The sequence below is a fragment of the Lemur catta genome, chromosome 10 (genome assembly GCF_020740605.2).
Source record: "Lemur catta isolate mLemCat1 chromosome 10, mLemCat1.pri, whole genome shotgun sequence".
Taxonomy (NCBI): Eukaryota; Metazoa; Chordata; class Mammalia; order Primates; family Lemuridae; genus Lemur; species Lemur catta.
Window position 1 is genome coordinate 37475650 of NC_059137.1, and position 21096 is coordinate 37496745.

Consider the following 21096-nt stretch of genomic DNA (forward strand, 5'->3'; position numbering starts at 1 on the left):
ACTTTTTAAACATTATTACTGAATTCATGGTAGCCCTTTGTCACTAAGAATTTTTTTAATAAAAGTATAATAAAATTTAGTTCTTGGAGGTGGCAAGGGTTGACTCTGGCATAATAAGATTTTCATAGTCAATGAATAAAATGCTCTATACTTGTAACAAACAAAGAAAAGTAGAAACTAGAGAAAAATAAGAATTAAGATATTGTTCCAAATTAAATATTAGTGTTTGTGGGAAAGTAAGTTTGTGAGAAAGCACAAATATTAGCATTCAAGTGTCTATAGTGTCTGGGGTACACTCTTGGACTTCAGAAAGTAGCTAGCAGTCCTTTCTGTATCTATGCAGCCTTCAAGTCTTATCTCAATTGAGACAGCTCTTCGGCCAAGTCTTCCCATACACCTTCTTTTCACCCCACTGCTAATGCATGCACTCACAGCATGCACACTCCCACCCATGGTTCCACAAAGTTTCGATCACACTGCTGGCACACAGTACTTAATCATCATAGGTTATTGTGAGCTCCTAGGGATTAGTTACCATTTCACATGTATTTCTGAATCTACAGGGCCTGGCTTTGGGCTTGACACTTACTGGTCCTCATCCACAGTTGTGGAATAAATGAAAGTCCATTATAAGGAATTTCAAAGGAGTAATTTCATTTAACACAGTAAATTGACCAAATGTCTCTACTGTCTTTCCCTCCCAAAAGCCCACTAAAATGAAAATAAAACAGTTAAGGCTCTGGTGCACAGTGGCTCACATTTGTAATCCTAGCACTTTGGGAGGCCAAGGTGGGAGGATCACTTGAAGCCAGGAGTTCGAGACCAGCCTGAGCTACGTAGTGAGACCTCCATCTCTACAAAACAGTAATAATAATAATAATTAGCCAAGCATGGTGGTGTGCACATATAGTCCCAGCTACTTGGAAGGCTGAGGCAGGAGGATTACTTAAGCACAGAAGTTTGAGGCTGCAGTGAGATATAATGACACCATTTATAGCCTGGACAACAGAGTAAGACCCTGTCTCCAAAAACAAAGAAAATTAAAACTGTATTTACCTTCCACATCAAAGAAAGAACAGGGGCAGCAGTGGAGAATATATTTCAATGAAATTTTAGAATGTGGAAAGCTAATGAAGGGATGGTAACTGGCAGTCATGAAGTTATACACTAAGTAGGAAAGAGGAGAGTCAGTCTACTAGCCCCTCAGGAGCCCTAAGAGGGGCTCAGGCTTTGGAAGCACCACGTACTACTGAGACAAAGCAAAGGTACATAGTAATCAGAGCAGTAAAACTCTCAGGCAAAACTTTCCTTACCCGACTCCCACCCTCTGTAGGAGGCAGAAGGGTTAGTCTCTAGAAAATGTGACCCAGAGATCAAAAAAGACTAAGGACACCCGGCACAGTGCAGGGCAGAGTGAGGTGAAAGAACTTAAACAAGGATTGAATAAATATATACACCAGCCTTACCCAACCTTCCTTAGCCCTCAAACAGAATTCTCTGGAGAAACTAACTCCCAAGACCTTCACATGTTTACATTTTGTAGAGTTACCCTCAAAGCCAAATAACCTTCAACCTATAGTGAAGCTTAATGATCAGCAAGTACACCCCCAACACACAAACCTTTTGATTTTTTAGTGACCCACTCTTAAATGTGAATAGAAAGCCAAAGCCACCAACATGAAATACACTAAATCAAAAGAGGGAACAAAGCACTTCAAAATTTAAAATATGATAAAGTATAAATTTTATTTAAAAGGTTATAAGATGGTCAAGGATATATCCCAGAAAGTAAAATATAAACACGAAGAGATGGGAAATAGAAAAGGATATAAAAGTGGAGCATCAGTTAAGGAGATCGATCCAAAATCCAGCTCATAGGAATTCCAGAAAAAGAACAAAGAAAACAGAAAAATCTCAAAAATTTTTTCCCGTTTTCTAGGATTTTAAAACTGAGTTGAACCCCGGTTTGAAAGGATCCACAAGGGCCTAGCATAATGACCAAACAAGGCACATCACTGGTAAATTTCTAATCTCCAGAGATGAACAATAGATCCCATACTGACATTTGGCTCTGAATAAAAAAAATAAAAAAATAAAAAAAGAATAGATCCCCAAAGCTTCCAAAGGTGGAGGGAACAAATTGGAACTTAGAATGACACTGGAATGCTAGAAATCAGTGGAGCTTATAATTCAATAAAAAAGTTAAATAAAGGGGGGGGGGAGCGATGTCTTGAAAATTCTAAAGGAAAATGACCTTTTAATTAAGAAAACTAAATCCAGCCAAACTGTTATTCAAACTTCAGGGTAAAATTAAGATATTTTTAGAATGAAAGGACTTAAAACTGATGGGTTAATCAATATGTAAATTACCATTAGGTTTTTGATAGCTCCCTTGGACAGAATGAGAATGAGACTCTCTCTGAAGAAAAAAAAAGAGTAAGGAATATATCCATACCTGGAGAAACAGAACACAATGACAGAATTACCCTTACTCCTGAGCAAAGCAAGGCCCCTGAAGGGCTGAAAGGCAGTGGGAATATACACTGGCTACGCCAGGCAGTGGAGGCTGGACTCAGAATAAGGGCACATGATAAGATTACTCTCAAAATGATCCCATGGATTTCTCAACTTCTAAGATTAGTTTAAATAAATAGTAAAACACAGAATCAAAATCTGAAAAAATGAGACCCAAACACTGGGCCTAAAACAGTCAATAAAAATCAAATTCCAGGAATGCTTCCCTGTGAGTTCCTATATGAAGTGTGTATACAGCCCAGAGGACCACCACCACCACCCCTGCCTCGGTCACTAGCTATCCTGGACAGAAATGCTTCTCACTGGGAAAGGTTCTCATTATGGGCCTCAAAGACTCACACAAAGATAGAGGACCAAGATGGAAACCAGGATTTGCTCCCTGCGGATAGGATCATGACTTCCTTAGAAAAATAACAGAGCTTCAGCTCTGTTTATATCTGCCCATTGAAAGTAGCAAATTCTCAAGCCAGCAAAAAATAGGGCCCTTCCTATTCTGAGATGAATGGGCCAGAAAGAATCTCCAGAATCGGTTAGTCAAAGAACGACAAATGTTCTGGTTTGAGAAAGATGTCTGCTGTAAGTTTATTGGCTTTGGTCTCTAAATGGTTAAATTCAACCAAACCTTAAATGCGGGGTGAGGAGTGTTGGCTGAGGATCTCCTATCTTTTCCAGGGTGCTTTTTAATTTCTCTAAAGCACACAATGAATCACAAAGAGGAGTACAGTGCTGACCCAAGCCCAACAAATGACCAGGAAAAATTAAGAAGCCCGCTCCAAGGAGATAATACTGCTGTGCTGCACTCTATCACGTTTATCTAGGCCAAGGACCATGGAAGCTTACAAGAAGCTGTGAGCTCTCCAACAATGGAAATAGTCACACAATCTTTTAGCAAGAATGCTATTGCTGGGACCTTGCACTTGTAAAGCTGGGCAAGATTTCATCTTTTACCAGCTAATAACAGCAGACTTGTATGGTCTCTGATAGATATCCCACCAATACAATTAGGCTCCTTTCTGGCTCTAAATAGTCTCTTGATGTACTTTGTCATTTAAAAGATATATAAGCTGGTGTAGCAAAAGGTTCTTGGACTTTTCTATGATTTCTATTCTAGAATGCAATGATGTGTTGTTCTGTGCTGCTGAAACAACCACATCAAGAGCTAAGCCTACACTCTGTAACAAATAAAAGAACCTTACTACAACATTTTTTGTATGACAAATCAGATTTTCTACAGCATACAAACTGCAATTTTTTTAACAATCCATCCTCTACATTAAACCTGAGTTCCCAAGTACTACTTTCTCTCCTCTCTTCCTTTGAAAAAAGCAGCACAATTCTAAACAGTGAAAAAACAACGACCACATGATTAAAACCTGCAGATTTAAAAACAACAAATCTCCACCTTATGCTTCAAGATCCAATACAAATTATCTCCCAGTTACTAAGGCACCAGCCAGTATGAAGAAATGTAACCCTACCTTAGCCAAACTATAATAAAAAAGAACCATACTTCAGGGCAGAATAAGATGGGGACAGGGAAGCTGGGAAGAGGATATAATAAGGAGCACCAAGCAAGCTAAAAAGAAAATGAAGAAAGGTAATAGAAAAAAGTAAAAAGGTACAAAGAAAGCCATTAATAAAACAAACACAAGACATGGCAGCACAGAAAAAAATAAGCAAAACACCAGGAAACACCATCCACATGACATGTATCATATCTTTGCAAAGGAAAAGACCAAAAAAGATGCAGGAATAAGCAAACATTAACCAGGATTGGTTCAAAACTCATAATCCTTGTCCTCAGGACAAGCAGAATTACATATACTTACATAACCATCAATCTGCCATGCCCCATCTTGCCCTAAACCTTGAAAAGAATGTGAGGGAGGCAACTGCTAGGTAGAATTTAGAAATCTTTGGAACTCTAATTTAGGGGGGATTTAGAAGACTTACTGTGGGACCTGTATTTGGAGGTGATGATTCTTCTGTGCACATAGACAAAACAGAGAGGGAAGGCATCTGGGAGGATGTCAGGGTTGGCATCTCTGTGCCACTGTCCAAGTTCAGAGCTGAAAGCCCAAGAGTATGATGCCCATTGAGCTCACTGGCACTGCTTTGGGTGGAAGGCTTTAGGGAATTCTGGAACGTGCCATTGCGGAGGCAGGATGTGCTATGGAAAGTGCTTGCCAGCTTGGCTGTCTTCTGATTGCTGTCATCAGAGTCAAGTTTGGGGAAGGACAGGGATTTGATATTGCTTACTGCAGGGATAGGGGGAAGGGACACTTTGGAAGACAGCGACATCTTTTCACAGTTGCCCAACTGTGGTAAGGTTATAAAGCCATTGGGTTTATGAAGAGGCTTGAAATCTAGGGTCACCCGCTCCAAGGATGCCAGGACCTCCTCATCCTGTAACACAGACCCAGAGCCTCCTCTGGGCAAGTTATTGTCCAATAACTGAGCCATAATGGGTCCAGTGGTTCCTACCAGAATGTTTCTCAGCTCTTCCTTCTCGTCAATAGTTTTTAACTCCAGATTATCAAATGGGTCTTCTTCACACTCAAAGTCAGCAGGATTGAAATCTGCCTTTGTGTGGGGTGGGCTGAGAACTTTCTGTTTCATGGCACTACTGCTGACCCGAGTTGGGGTGAGGATGCTGTTGTGCTGTAAGCTGGCAAGGATGGGGTTAATCGGAGGCGGCATTGTGGCTGTACTGTGAGTCTTGGAAAAGCTCATTTTGCTATCACCCTCTGGGCCACTCTTAGAATTCACTTTAGCTTCTGCTTCCTCAGCCTTGCGCTCTGTTTCCCGCTGGGCTTCTTGGATTGTCTTAATATCTTCAGCCCACTCGATGGTCTTCTTTTCCAAGGAGAAGTCATACTGGAAAGACATAGCAGAGAAAGGAGGTGTGAACCCAGGTGGCTACCCTTCCCTCACCCAATTCACTGCTTCCTCACTCTTGTACAAGAGGAGAACTGGGCAAAGCATATGGGAATGATCCCTACTCAGGGAGAGTGAGGTTTCCAATGTCCTTGTGAGATTTAACCAAACTGTGCTTCCAGATTACTTCTAAAACTTAACTAGAAAGAGCTCCCACCATCTCTAATCCTACGTACCAGGCCAAATGTACCTACCAGTTCCCTTGCTGCTCTCCCCTCATGCCATTTCCCTTCCTAGAATTCTTCACTGGTGGCTCAGTCAGAGTTCAGCCACCACTTCTCTGAAGCTTTCTTGATGGCCTATTCCCTCTTCTAAACTCCTACAACATTCGTCTCTGTCAGTCATCTGATACTGAGCACATGTAATCACATGTAGCTTTCATCTTTAACACTACCCACCAATATCAGAAGCCTCTTGTAGGCAGCTAACCCTCTTTGGGTCTCTTACTATCTAGTACACTGTCCTAAACAGATCCCAAGTTCAGTAATAACAGACCTTTATACTTAAGAAACACAATATGAGAGTGTTGTGAGAGCCTAGATTTGAACCCAGGTAGTTTGACTACAGAAGTTATGCTCTTAAACCACTATCTATTAGATTACAATAAATAGGTTGTACTGAAAATGCAGGAAAACTTCATAAGAAATCTAGACACATTCAGATTAAAATTTTACAGAGCAAATTGCACAAAAATTCACTTCATGGTTCCTTAAAATACCTTAAACTATAGCACAATTTATAAAAATTTCATTTGCACACTTAAATAAATCTATTGTATAAAGTGAAATTCACATAGGACAGGAAAAAACAAAATCTTTGGCTTTCACTCTAAAGCACCAGAGCTAAACAATGTGTGCATGTCCAAGGCTGAAGACACACTAAAGGTTTAAAAAAAGGGGGGGAGGGGAGAAAACAGAAAATAGGTCTAATATTCTGAGACAAGCATAAGCCTTTCAGCTTCAAACAACACAACAGAAGCCTAGAAATGCACATGTCAAGAAGTTAATTTAAATCCCTGAGCCAGCTGCTGTGCCCCAGCAAGACACATGGCAGATCACTGTGCTTCCCTTCTACCACTGAACAGTGAGAAAGACTGCTGCTTCTAACTGTGGAGGACATCCAATTTTGCAACTGGTTTCCCCCAATAAAAACTGAGGCTATAACCAACTTCCTACAGCCTATAAACACAGCTGTCTGAAGTTTTACTCAAAGGACAATTGGAAATTTCTTTCCTTTTCTAGCAAAGCTTTACTGAGCTTTTGTTTTTTAATTACCAAAGTAATGTAGAATACTTGGAACACAGAGAAAAACATACAGGGTGGGGGGAAAACCAGAAATATTAAAGTAAAAAAATAAGAATGTGGTTTAAGGGTACAATAATAAATATTAGCATCATTTAGCGTTTATGGAGTACCCAGGAACCAAAGTAAGTATTATAAAGATGTTATTTTATTTAATCCTTCTAACAACCTTAAAAGCTAATTGGCCCGGCCGGGCGTGGTGGCTCATGCCTATAATCGCAGCACAGTGGGAGGCTGAGGCAGGAGGACTGCTTAGAGCCCAGGAGTTAGAAGTTGCAGTGAGCTACAATGATGCCACTCTCCCTGCACTCTACCCAAGGCAACAGAGTAAGCCTCTGTCTCAACAAAAAGAAAAACAAGGCAACTGAACACCCCTCCTCACAACCCATCACCCCACCCCTTCAAAAAATAAAAAAATAAAATAATAATTTTTTTTAAAAAAAGCTAATTGGCCCTATTTTACAGATGAGGAAATGGAAGTTTAGAGAGTTTAAGAAATCTAAGATTACAAAACTACTACATGGCAATTCCAGCCCACGTATGAGTGATAACCAGAGGCTGTTTTAAACCATGACACTAAGAGCTACCCAACACCATTGTGGCTATCACCGCCACGTTCAATGGAAGCTTTCTGGATCCTAGATACAAGGGATAGGCATGTTTTACTGGCTTGCTATAAAGGAATTTTAGCTGAAAAATCGAGTTTGTATTGTCATGTAAGGGGCAAATATGACAGTTATATATAGGAAGCTTCAAGCCATCTGTCTAGGGCTCTAAGTCTAACTGTTCTCTGGGTAAAGAGGGGACCAGCAACAATACCACAGCCTAATACCCCATGGAGGCCCCAAGGTAGTCAAAGTTTAAGGGTGCTTTGCGTAATTAGAGAACGAAAATATTTCAAATGGCCCACACAGAAATTGACCCCATAGTCTGATCTTTTTGTTATCAGTGGGTGCTATAAGCACAAGTGAGACTGATCAAATAGGAAATTCCCAGCAAAGCCTAAATCAGCAATATCTGGGATTCCAAACAAGTTTTCTGAATGCATCAACAAAGCAGTCAATGATATAAGAAACAAGATAGGGATGTTTCTGAATCATACTGCTAACAGCATCATGCACAGAGAGAGGTATTTAATGACTATTAGTTATTGCCAATAAAAAAATTCTCAAGCAAACAGGACAAGAAAGAACTTTATAAGGTAAATCTGTCTCTCTTCTGGCTCAATGAAGTCTCCATACACAAGAAGAATATCAACTCAGTATTCAAAAACCCTTAAGATGCTTGACATCATTAGTCCTTAGGGAAATGCAAATCAAAACCACAACCAGAGACAACTTCATACCCACAAGCATGTATATAATCAAAAAGAGTTAATAACAAGAGTTGGCAAGATGTGGATAAACTGGAAACTTTGTGCAGTGCTGCTGGGATTGTAAAATGGTGTGGCCATTTTGGAAAACAGTCTGGCAGTTACTCAAAATGTTAAACATCGAGTTACCGTATGACCCAGCATATGTACTCCTATGCATATACCCAAGAAAACTGAAAACATACGTCCACACAAAGCTCTATATACAGATGTACGTAGCAGCATTATGCACAATAGCCAAAAAGTGGAAACTACCAAAATGTCCATCAACTGATGAATGAATAAACAAAATGTGGTATATCCGTACAACAGAATATTATTTGGCCCATTAAAATGAATGAAGTACTAACACCTCATTCATACAATGTGAAAACATTATGATAAGTGAAATAAGCCAGTCACAAAGGCTATATACATACTGTACGATTCTAATTACATGGTATGGCCAGAATAGGCAAACCCATAGAGACAGCAGACTAGTAGTTGCTGAAGGCTGGCAGGGAGAGGAGAATGGAGAGTGACTTTTAATGGGTCCTGGGTTTCTTTTGGGGTGATGAAAATGTTCAGGAATTAGACAGTAATATTGGGTACACAACTCTGTGAACATACTAAAAACCACTGAACTGTATACCTCAAAAGAGTGAATTTCATGGCATGTGAACTATATCTCAATAGAGCTGTTATTAAAAAAAAGTTACTGGGCCAGGCGCGGTGGCTCACGTCTATAATCCTAGCACTCTGGGAGGCCAAGGTGGGAGGATCACTCGAGGTCAGGAGTTCAAGACCAGCCTGAGCAAGAGCGAGACCCCGTCTCTACTAAAAAATAGAAAGAAATTAGCTGGACAACTAAAAATATATAGAAAAAATTAGCTGGGCATGGTGGCATATGCCTGTAGTCCCAGCTACTCGGGAGGCTGAGGCAGAAGGATTACTTAAGCCCAGGAGTTTGAGGTTGCTGTGAGCTAGGCTGATGCCATGGCACTCTAGCCTGGGCAAAAGAGCGAGACTCTGTCTCCAAAAAAAAAAAAAGTTACTGAAGTTCTCTCACTATGATTACTCACTGTATATAGACTGAAAATAAAACATATTATAGGGTAATATGGTGATGCCTTAGTGAATCCCACAGAAACAAAACTTTTCCTGATCTTAAGTCACACAAAGAAGGGTCAGAGTTAGTACCGTACTTTCCTGTTTTTCTAGACTCCTCTAAAAAAAGTAAGCACCCTTAAGGACAGTGATTAAGGCATTTATCTCTATCCTCAGTACCCAGCAGAGCACCTCTCAAAACCAGGCACTCAGTGAATGTGTACTGCAGAAAGGAAGTAACTATTTGCTGCTTTCAAGAAGCATTTTTATATAATTGCACTTTAAAGATGTGAGGATTGAGAAAGAAGACCTCAAGGACATAGCATTTAAGCAAAATCTAGAAGAATAAATAGATTTTACCAGAGAGCTTTCAGTACGGTGAGAAAGAGAAGAATACTGGGGATAATAGTTCATGAGAAAATTCAGGATACGGGCAGGTAATGTACAAGGTATGCCCAACAGACTACTAGTAGCCTGGTTTGGAGGGAACATGAAGGAGGTGATGAGCTAAGGTGCTCTGCCATAACCTTACGTCTACACTTGACTCAGTAAGGATTAGTGAATCACTAAACACCTTCAAACAGTTTTGAACAGGGATGTGACAATTTAGAAGTTAAGAGTATTATTCCAGAAACAATGTGAAGAAGGAAAATGCTGCAAGCAGACAGGCCAATTAAAGAGGCTACTGCAGGTGAAAAATGAGGTAGGGCTGAACTGCAGTATGAGACAAAACAAAGCAAAAACATTACCTAACTTGAGTGACTGAGAAGAAGGTGAGGACATTAACAGAGAAAGAGAAAAGAGGTGAATAAGCACGTCAGATGGTCAATGGGGATTTGTTTTGTGCAAGGCACAGAGCCCCAGGAATATACACTCTAACAGAGTACACAAAATCTGTGTGTAAAACATAAAAATGTGCATGTGTGTGTGTGTGTGTGTGTGTGTATAGCTGGAGCTATAAGAAATACAAATAAAAGATACAAGAAGGCCGTGCGCGGTGGCTCACGCCTGTAATCCTAGCACTCTGGGAGGCCGAGGCAGGTGGATCGCTCGAGGTCAGGAGTTCGAGACCAGCCTGAGCAAGAGCGAGACCCCGTCTCTACTAAAAATAGAAAGAAATTATATGGACAACTAAAAATATATAGAGAAAAAATTAGCCGGGCATGGCGGCGCATGCCTGTAGTCCCAGCTACTTGGGAGGCTGAGGCAGGAGGATCGCTTAAGCCCAGGAGTCTGAGGTTGCTGTGAGCTAGGCTGATGCCACGGCACTCACTCTAGCCGGGCAACAGAGCGAGACTCTGTCTCAAAAAAAAAAAAAAAAGATACAAGAATATATTCATGCATCAGTTAATGATGGGAATACATTGTGAGAAATGTGTTGTTGGGCAATCTCGTCATTGTGTGAACATCATAGAGTATACTTACACAAAGCTAGATGGTACAGCCTACTACATAGCTAGGCTATACGGTACAGCTTCTTGCTCCTAGGCTACAAACCTGTATAGCATGTTACTATACTGAATATTGTAGGTGACTATAACACAATGATAAGTTATTTGTGTATATAAATATATCTAAACATAGAAAAGGTACAGTAAAAATATGGTATAGAAGATAAAAAATGGTACACCTGACTAGGGCACTTACCACAAATGGAGCTTGCAGGACTGGAAGTTGTTCTGGGTGAATCAGTAAGTGAGGGGCGAGCGAATGTGAAAGCCTAGGGCATTACTGTACACTACTGTTGGCTTTATACACATTGTATACTTAGGCTACACTAAATTTATAAAAAATAATTTTTTTCTTTCATAATAAATTAACCTTAACTTACTGTAACTTTTTTACTTTAAAAACTTTTAAAGTTTTTTAACTTTTTGACTCTCTTGTAATATCATTTAGCTTAAAACACAAACACATTGTATAAAAATATTTTTATTTATATCTTTATAAGCTTTTTCTATTTTTAAAATATTTAATTGTTTTACTTTATAAACTTTTTTGTTAAAACCTAAGACATAAACACACACATTAGCCTCAGCCTGCACAGGATCAGGATCGTCAGTATCACTGTCTTCCACCTCCACGTATTAGCCCACTGGAAGGTCTTCAAGGGCAATAACACACATGGATCTGTCACCTCCTATGGTAACAATGTCTCCTTCTGGAATACCTCCTAAAGGACCTACCTAAGGCTGTTTTATAGTTAACTTTTTTTTATATCTAAAATAATGATAAAAAGTGTAGTATAGTAATACGTAAACCAATAACATAGTTGTATATTATCAAGTATTATGTACTGTACATAATTGTATGTGCTACACTTTTATACAACTGGCAGTGTGGGTTTGTCTACACCAGCACCCCCACAAACACAGTGATGTGTTGTGCAACAGTATTATGATGGTTACTACACCACTAAGGCGATAGGAATTTTTTAGCTCCATTACGATCTTACAAGCCCACTGGCATATATGGTCTGTCGCTGACTGAAATGTCATTATGCGGCTCATGATTAGTTTTTTCTATTTCACTATACATCAAATTCTTACTCTTTAAGTTTTTAAATGCACTAAACTTTAACTAAAAATTACCACTTACCTGTACTTCTCTGACAACCTGCAAACAATCAGGCAAGGAGAAGCCAATAGGTAGACCAACTTTAGCTGGTGTTTTGAATTTGTCTCCTATCTTAAATGGGACATCATCAAGGTAACTGAAAGTCCCTATAATCAAAAATAAAGTAGAAAATATCAGCAAAGAACTTTATTATTTGTTTTGCCATAATCTTATGTCTAGTGGATATGCATTAATTTCTGTTATCCTAAGACTAGAAGTTACAAAGAGTTCCTTCTCTGACTGCTTACCTGCTCCTGACCCTAGAACTCTGAGAAAGAAATGCTACTAAGTCTACTTGATCTTATTAGGATTTATTTTCAATTGTACATAGTGTGAAAGCCATAGTACTCACAGTGGCCCAAAATCCCCTCCCACCACCCACCACCTCTCTGCCCTCATCTCCTAGCAGTTGCCTTCTGGCTCACTGAACTAAGTCCTGGCGACCTCTGTTCTCAACAATGACAAGCTCAATGCACCTCAAAAATTCTGCACTGGCTGTTCTGCCTGGAATGTTCCCTCAGAAATTCACATGACCCACTCCTTCAAGTCTTCGCTCAAATGTTACCTTCTCAGTGAGGCTTACCCTAACCATCCAATTTAAAATTACTACCCCATCTTGACTGCAGTACTCCCATTATCACCATCTATCTTTTCCCCATAGAACCCATTGCCTTCTAACATATAATTGCTTTTAATTAAATTTATTGTCTGTCTTGCCCAATGGAATGTAAGCTCCTTGCAGCAAGTATTTAAGTCTATCTAATTCAATGATGTATTCTCAAAGCCCACAGCACTGCCTGGCACAAAAGGCATTTAATAACTACCACAGATTTGATTATAAAACTCCCCACAAAAGAATCTCCTTGATTAGAATTTCTCTACTTTACAAAGAATTATTTTTAATTATTACAATAGAAAGAATTACTCTAGATTTAAAAAAAAACTACATTCTAAAATAATGTGGAAATATTTAAGCAGCATAGCACTTACATATAAAAAAGAGAAAAACAGGGCCAGGCATGGTGGCTCGTGCCTATAATCCCAGCACTCTAGCAGGCTGTGGTGGGAGGATCACTTGAGCTCAGGAGTTCAAGACCAGCCAGAGCTACAGTGAGACTCCGTCTCTACTAAAAATAGAAACATTAGCCAGGCATCTTGGCACACACCTGTAGTCCCAGCTGCTTGGGAGGCTGAGGCAGGAGGACTGCATGATCCCAGGAGTTTGAGGTTACAGTGAGCTATGATGATGCCACTGCACTCTACCCAGGGTGACAGAGTAAGACTCTGTCTCCAAAACAAAGAAAAAAAATTAATTAAAAAAAAGAAAAAAAATGAAGAAAAGAAAAAAAGATATAAAAAAGAAATTAAAAATTTTTTTTAATTTTTTAAAAAAGAGAAAACCAGACAAGATCATGGGAATCTGAATAGGATAATCAGAACACAAGCCACACACAATTGAACTGCTTTAATCCCCCCTAAAGGTTCTTTGCCTATCATAAATGAACAATCCAGAAAGACCAGGACAAGATCATTACCTTAGAGAATAAACTAAAAGAATGCCCCTTGTATATCACTCACTAGCTATATACTCCAAACTGGGCCATTCTGGACCATTCCTGGGGGGCTCACTTACTGGCAAGAACCATCATAGACAATGAAACATACTTGATAAATCATATTTTTCTTTTTCAATATTAGAAGCTAGTAAAATAAGGTTTACTTCTTCCTGAGACTCACACTAGTGTATTTTCTTAGGTGTTCATGGACACAGAGAAAGACAATTACAACTCTTCCATGAGGATGATTTCTTTCCTTATAAGAACTGTGTAGATCTTAAGACTTAATCAAGGTCAGAATATATTTGTAATCTTGTCATCATTTCCATTTCCTGAGGTAGGTATTCTTCTGATATACCTGAAACTCTTCATCAGGAAGAAGACTCCTACTCTCACCCTTGGAAGAAGGGGTCTCTCTTCCCCAATTAACTTCTAGCTAGAATTAAAGCATCTGAACTATCATCTCTCACTCAGCTAACAAATTAAATTCACAACTGTGTTCAATTTAATAATTTAACACTCTAGGAAATAACTATAATTATTAACACTCTAGGAAATGTTCCAGGAGTGGTCATACTTTCATATGTGCCATTTCATAGCTGGCAATGCCTATCACAGTCCTACCCTTATTACTTGAGTAATTATTTGTAGTCCTTTAAGAATTACCTCAAGAACAACTCCCTTCTCAATCTCAGAAAACCTATTTATACCACCACCTCAGGACTTACTATTCTCTATCACTCACTAATTGCTTGTTTCCTTAACCTCCCCCTAGAGACCTTGAGCAAGAATTTGAGCATCCCTTAATAGGGGAGAAATGTATCATATCAATATCCCCCATACTCAACATAATGTCTAACTAATGAGATTTGTTCAATGAATGAAGAACAAAGAAGAAATGGTTTTACACTTATTTTGTATTCAACTCTATCCCCCATCCCAACTTATATTTAATGTTTATTAAAATTCAAAATGATTTACTAAAAATGACAAAGTTAGTCATGAAAATGTTTTTAACAGAGTATTCATACAAAATACAAGCATATGTCTAAGATCTGAACAAAGTCACAAAAATGCACCAGGTGCTCCCCCTACCACCAAAAAAAAAGTGCCAAGTGCCATCACAGCTTGCCAACAAAACTTAAGTGTTGGTTACAACAATTAAACCCTCTAGCACTTATAAAAGGCTTTATATTAAAAAGATTAAAAGTAAAGCTATTTTTAATTTTAAGAATTATATGTTTTCTATGAAAATAGGTGCTCAAATGTTATTTGAAAGATTCTAACTTTGGCTAGCACCTTGATTAACTGGAAACAAAGCTGGAATTCAGACTGTCTAAGCATCACTGGAAAGATTTTATAGTCAAGTTAACGACCACAAAATTAAGTACTGTTTAACACTAATAAGCATATTTAATACACAAATATGATAAAACCTATCCACATTAATATTAAATGTTCTTAAATAAGCAGTTCTATTGTAGGTTGGAGGTGGGGAGTTGAGGGAGGGAAACTACAAAAAAAGTACTATGCTAAAGATATCTGAGCCAGGAGCTGAGTGCAGTGGCCCATGCATGTAGTCCCAGCTATTGGGTAGGTTGCCGCAAGAGGATGGCCTGAGGCCAGTATTTTTTTTTTTTTTTTTGAGGCAGAGTCTCACTCTGTTGCCCAGGCTAGAGTGCTGTGGCATCAGCCTAGCTCACAGCAACCTCCAACTCCTGGGCTCAAGCGATCCTTCTGCCTCAGCCTCCTGAGTAGCTGCGACTACAGGCATGTGCCACCATGCCCAGCTAATTTTTTCTATATATTTTTAGTTGTCCAGCTAATTTCTTTCTATTTTTTTAATAGAGACAGGGTCTCGCTCTTGCTCAGGCTGGTCCTGAACTCCTGAGCTCAAATGATCCACCCGCCTCGGCCTTACAGAGTGCTGGGATTACAGCGCCTGGCTGAAGCCAGTATTTTGAAGCTAGCCTGGGCAATACAGGAAGACCCTTTCTCTACAAAAAATAAATAATTAGGTAGGCACAGTGGTACAAGCTTGTAGTCTCAGCTACTGAGGAGGCTGAAGTGGGAGGATTGCTTAAGTCCAAGAGTTCAAAGTTACAGTGAGCTATGATTGTGACACTTGTACTCCAGCCTTGGTAACAGAACAAGACCCTGTCTTAATTAATTAATTAAATTGTGGTTAACTGAATGAGCAAACAGTTATGTGACTTACTGGAGGGAGGGGACAAAGGGCAAAAAGGCATTGAAAGAGATGGGAACAAAAAAAACCAACCTTTTAAATAATGAATAGGGACCACCATAAGTACTATTTATAATGGTATATAATGATTACAAAAGATATTTCTTCCAAATATAACCAACTATGATCTTATGAACTATCCATTTTCATCCAACATATCAGAATATCCATTTAAAAACCAGGTGCAATGGCTCACACCTGTAATCATAGCATTTCAGGAGGCCAAGGAGGGAGGATCGCTTGAGCCCAGGAGTTCAACACCAGCCTGGGCAATCATGAGACCCTGTCTTTACTAAAAATAAAAACAATTAGCCAGTCATGGTGGTATATGCATGTAGTCCCAGCTACTCGGGAGGCTGAGGCAGGAGGATTGCTTGAGCCCAGGGGTTGGAGGCTGTAGTGAGCTATGAGAACATCACTGCACTCTAGCCCAAGCAACAGAGCAAGACCATGTCTCAAAAATAACCCAGAATATATAGTTAAAGAGAGCAATTTCTCATTTGTCAATAGATTTTATTTCTTGTAATCAATAAAAACTTAACCATAATGGCCCAGAGAATTAAGTACTGTAGTTAACAATTTTCTGGCTCATCCCCAATACCTTTTAGTTTCAGTCATTATTACTGAAAATCTTCCCAAAATGTCTGAGCCTATTTTCCTAAGTTCACTTTAGAAAAAGAAAGTGCATCTCTGATTATTGTGGTGGTGGCAGTTCCTGAAGTCAGGTTCTATACATCACTTTGGTGGAACAGACTGGCTGAATGTGTTATGACTCAGGTTAAATTCTAGGAAGGCTTCATTCTGTTTTGTTTCTTTCCAAAGTGCTGATACAATCCTGTGACCTGTTTGTTTCTCAAAAAAAAGGTACAATTCTAGGTGGGGGAAGAAATTCCCAATAAAGGTTATCAATTGGATTATGCTTAAATTCAGGTTTCACTGTGAGGAAATTCAAACTGAGGTTTTTGAAAAATAAGAATAGGACAGATCAAACTTAAGTGAAAAATTACAATTTCATGATTGGTTAGCACTATCTTAAAGCCAAAAGCCAGGTAACACTTGCAAAACTATAAATATACAAAATTATAAATATATAAATATTTGTTTTAAGATGTGACATCACAAGAAAATGTTACACTCTAACTACGAAGCAAGCCAGATAACCTACAAAATCAGCTTTTTAATAGGCAATGTCTGGCGTTCAATAAAAAATTACAAGACACACAAAGCAGCAAGAAAATGTGATCCATCATTAAGAGAGGAACCAGTCATCAGACCCAAACTCAGGGAGAGCCAAGATATTGTAATTATCAGACAAGGAGCTTTAAACAACAATAATAGATATATTAAACAATCTAACGGAAAAAATAAACAAGAGCAGATGGGAAATTTCAGCAGAGAGATGGAAATATAAAGAGACAAATGGAAATGCTAGAAGTGAAAAATGCATCATTAGAAAAGAGAAATTTTGATGGCTCATAAGCCAGGCTACGCTAATCAAAAGACAAGGCTCAGCAGAGGAAATACTCAGAAAAATTGAAGTTAGGTCAGGTCAAAAGAAATTAACCAAATTGAAACATAAAGAGAAAAAAGTTGGAAAAAAAATGGAACAGCATTAAGAGGTACCTTCTTAATGTACATGTGATTGGAGTTTCAAAAGAAGAAGAAAGGAAAATGGGGCAGAAGAAATATGAGAAAAGATAATGGCTGAGAATTTTCCAAAAGTGATAAAAGACATCAACCCACAAAATCCAAGAAGTTTAGCCAAGTCCAAGCACGATAAATATATAGATTTAAAGTAAAAGATAAAGAGAAAATCTTGAAAGTAGCACGGGTTGGGGGGCAGGTCACATTACATACAGAAAATAATGATTAGAATTACATGAAATTATAAAGCAATTACAGATCAACTTTTTAAAATAATCTAAAATAAAATGCCTTTTTAAAAAGCATTTCAATCTCTTAATAGAAATTAAACCAAGGGAAAAATGAACCTCTCTGCAAATTAGCTAACTGGACATAAGTGGGACAGCTTGTCCATTTTCCAGGTGTTTTGAGGAGATGATGATTAAAGGATATAAAATTTTAGTTATGCAAGATAATTATGTTCTGGGGAATCTACTATACATCACAGTGTCTGTAACTAACAATACTATATTGTATATTTAAAACTGCTAAGAAGGTAGATCTTATGGTAAGTGTTCTTAGTCCCTCAAAAAAACAAAAACCCACACAAAAAAATAATAAAAGAAGCAGGAGGAAACTTTGGGAGGTAATGGAAATGCTTTTGTTTTAATGGTAGTGATAGTTTCATGAGTGTATACTTACCCTCAAACTCATCAAGATGTGTACGTTAAATATATACAGGTTTTTATATGTCAATCATACCCCCAATAACCTCAATAAGTGGTTTAAAAAGAGAGAGAGCTTACTTTTATTGTCTTATTATAGAGGCTTACTTTTTCCTAAATTAGAATCTTCAAAGGCATTTTTCCAGATATAAAAAGAGTTAATTTATTTGCCAAAACATTTTTTTTAAATCCTTTAAAAGTCACTTTTGAACAATAACTTTTTTCCTAAATGAAACAAGTGAAGAATCACTTAAGAATTAAACAGGATTGACATTTTAAAGCACCAGGCTCCGAGAAAGTCCTGATCTAAACCGAGCCACGGGTTTGCAGTTTACATAATATATGGATAATATTTCTAAAAGTCTTCAAGAAATAACTATATCCCTTATTGTGTTATTTAGGGATATGTGGTTATTAATAACAGTGGAAGAAGCTCAACTTTAGTTGAACAAAATGAACTTGTAGGTAAATCAAATGCTAGTCATAAGACAGCGTGTCACAAGACCTAGTCATCCCCAAATGTTTAAATAGAAAAAAAAGCATTTTAATATCCAGTAATGAGAGAAAGCAGTTATCTCCTTGTCCACACCTAGAAAAAGTGACCTAGAAAAATTATACCCACAGTCATTAACCCCTCAATGGACCAGTCAGATAATACCTAACTTTGGGAGAGCCAACTCATAGGCTCATAAACTAAGTTAGGCTATGCCATCAGATTCCCTTGACTAAAACACACAAAAACTCTAGCTCTATGATACTAGCCACTTACACTGAAAGGTTAAGTAGCAAGCAGCACCATAACTGGGGTAGCCATTTTTGGCCCTGTGTACTCTACACTAGTAGGCCAAGAAAGCGACTCTATAAACAGAAGAATAAAAATGGAACACAGTTACAGTGAAAAGCAGTGAGGAAAAGCTAAGCAGCTTTCATGAGAAATGAAAGGAATAGTAGCCTTAGTTTCCTGGCTTTCTAATTTTAGCCTTGTTAAGACCAGACTAAACTTGATTCTTTTTGTACTCAGATACCTATGAGATCTCCTATTAAATATTCTCCCTTGAATTTCTATTTCTTAAACTATATGATATCTAAAAATAGGGTTTCTTTACTCTAAAAACTGAACTAAAACGACTAAAATTCAACCAGGAGCTCAATAAATAGAGCCCTGTTAAAAGAATAGAAGCCTAAGAGAGAAAGAGAAAAATCTTTCTCTTAAACTTACTTAGGTAGAAAATTTCATTTAAACAATAACATTTTGGTTAGGAATTTAAGAAGATGTGGGAAGCTCTAAAAAAAAAAAAAAACCAAGTCTTTATTGATCAGACACCTTCAGACAACACATGTTGTCAGGCAGTCTACTAAATCATTCTTACAATGATGTGATAGGAGATCAGCTTTAAAATCTCTTTTAAAATAATTGTGTTGTTTGGCTATTTCTGGTGTTTAATTCTATCCTCTACTGTATAAAAAGAGAGTCTAACTTTAATTTTAACTTCTTAGGTACCTACATTCTCCCCAAATGCAGATAATAAAGTATATTTCATTTTGGAAGGTTTTATCTTAGAAGAAGAAAATAGAGAAACTACTAGTTTCAAATGCAAAATTGTAATTGCTATTATTGATACCTGTGTAATATAGTGATTGATTTGTAGTAAATTACCACTTTTTATGGGGCAGAGGAGGTAGAGGGAACTAAAACAAAACATTATAAAGTATTAACTAAAGGGTTAAAATCTGTCACACACACAGATGGAAAAGAGCTATGATCAAGGAACAGGAAAGGGAATGGTAACTACCTCAAAATAATGCTGAAGAGCAACCAAAATAGGAAGGCTCCTTATCCATCTCTAGCAGTTTCCAGTACAAAACCAGAAACGATACATTTGAAGAAATACTTGAAAATTAAAGTTACATGAAGACCTTTAGGATGTATATGCTACGTTGTTGTATAACTTTATTTTTCTCAAGCTAGTCATTGAAAGAGAAAAAAAAGAACACATAAACTAGGCTAAGTGATCTTAAAATCTCTGATCAAATCAGAACTTAAACCATGGTAACCAACAGTCCACTTACCATGAAAATCTGCACCCAACTTCTTAGAAGCCATTTAGAACCTGAAAAACAAGGAAATATTTGTTAGGTACATGATGCCTTAAAGGGATATAAACAAATAATTATAAGAAAATTGAGACTTAAAGAAAGAAACCAGAAGACCAAAGGTTCCCGGACTGAGAGAGTCCTCACTTCTCACTCCCAAAATCACAAAAAAGAAGGGAGAATGGGGGGGAAATGAGTTTTTTTGTTTTGTTTTGTTAGAGATAGGGTCTTGCTATGTTGCCCAGGCTGGCTTTGAACTCCTGGGCTCAAGGAATCCTCCCACCTGAGGATCCCTAGTAGCTAGGACTATAGGCACATCACCACGCCCAGTCCTTTAAAAAGTATATATACTCCCCCAAAAAGTATATATAATCACACTAAAATTAGATAAAATAGAATTGTTTAATGATATTTTAATCTATCCCAGTAGAATAAAATTTCACTGTGGAAAGGCCAAAATTCCAAATAACAAATTATACAGCTGTACCAAAGTATATTAATATGCTTTCTGCCTGATGACAAGGGGTTTTTACCATGATGTATGATCTCCAACAAAATTTCTTCCCAATATAAAAGAAAAAAAATTTAGGTCAAGGTAAATTGGTTTATATACCATAAGTTACTTTAAAAAGAAAAAAAATTTGAAACATTACTTGAAAAATGCAAATTCAAAATATTATTTTAATTCTACGTTTAAATGGTAAAATACCTTCTAAACTTAGCAGACACAGAGCAAGCCTATAACAGTTTTAAAATGCAGTCACCATGGTTTGCAAGTACAAATTTCTTTTTGGGGTGATAAAAATGTTCTAAAATTAATTGTGGTGATAGTTCCAAAACTCTGTGACTAAACTAAACACACTAGTGAATTGAACACTTAAATGGGTAAACTTTATTTATGTAAATTATATCAATAAAGCTGTTTCCAAAAAAAGTAGCTCTGAATTGAATAAGCTATGCAAACTAAAGAATGATTATTTAAGTGAAGAAGAGAGGAAAGGGATGA

At 37.8% G+C, this 21096-nt stretch overlaps 1 protein-coding gene across 3 annotated transcripts in view; it reads right to left on the reverse strand.

Annotated features, from left to right (window-relative positions):
* The window catches only part of UBAP1 (ubiquitin associated protein 1), a 55184-nt gene that overhangs the window by 5410 nt on the left and 28678 nt on the right, over positions 1–21096 (reverse strand). For 2 of the 3 annotated variants that reach the window (XM_045562961.1, XM_045562960.1), the window contains exons 2-4: positions 20067–20107; positions 11830–11954; positions 4489–5412 (exon numbers count right to left, since the gene is read on the reverse strand). In XM_045562961.1, the coding sequence (XP_045418917.1) occupies positions 4489–5412; positions 11830–11954; positions 20067–20100 (1083 nt within the window). In that variant the 5' untranslated portion in view covers positions 20101–20107. The remainder of the gene's footprint in view (positions 1–4488; positions 5413–11829; positions 11955–20066; positions 20108–21096) is intronic. The other variant, XM_045562962.1, reaches the window with a different exon arrangement.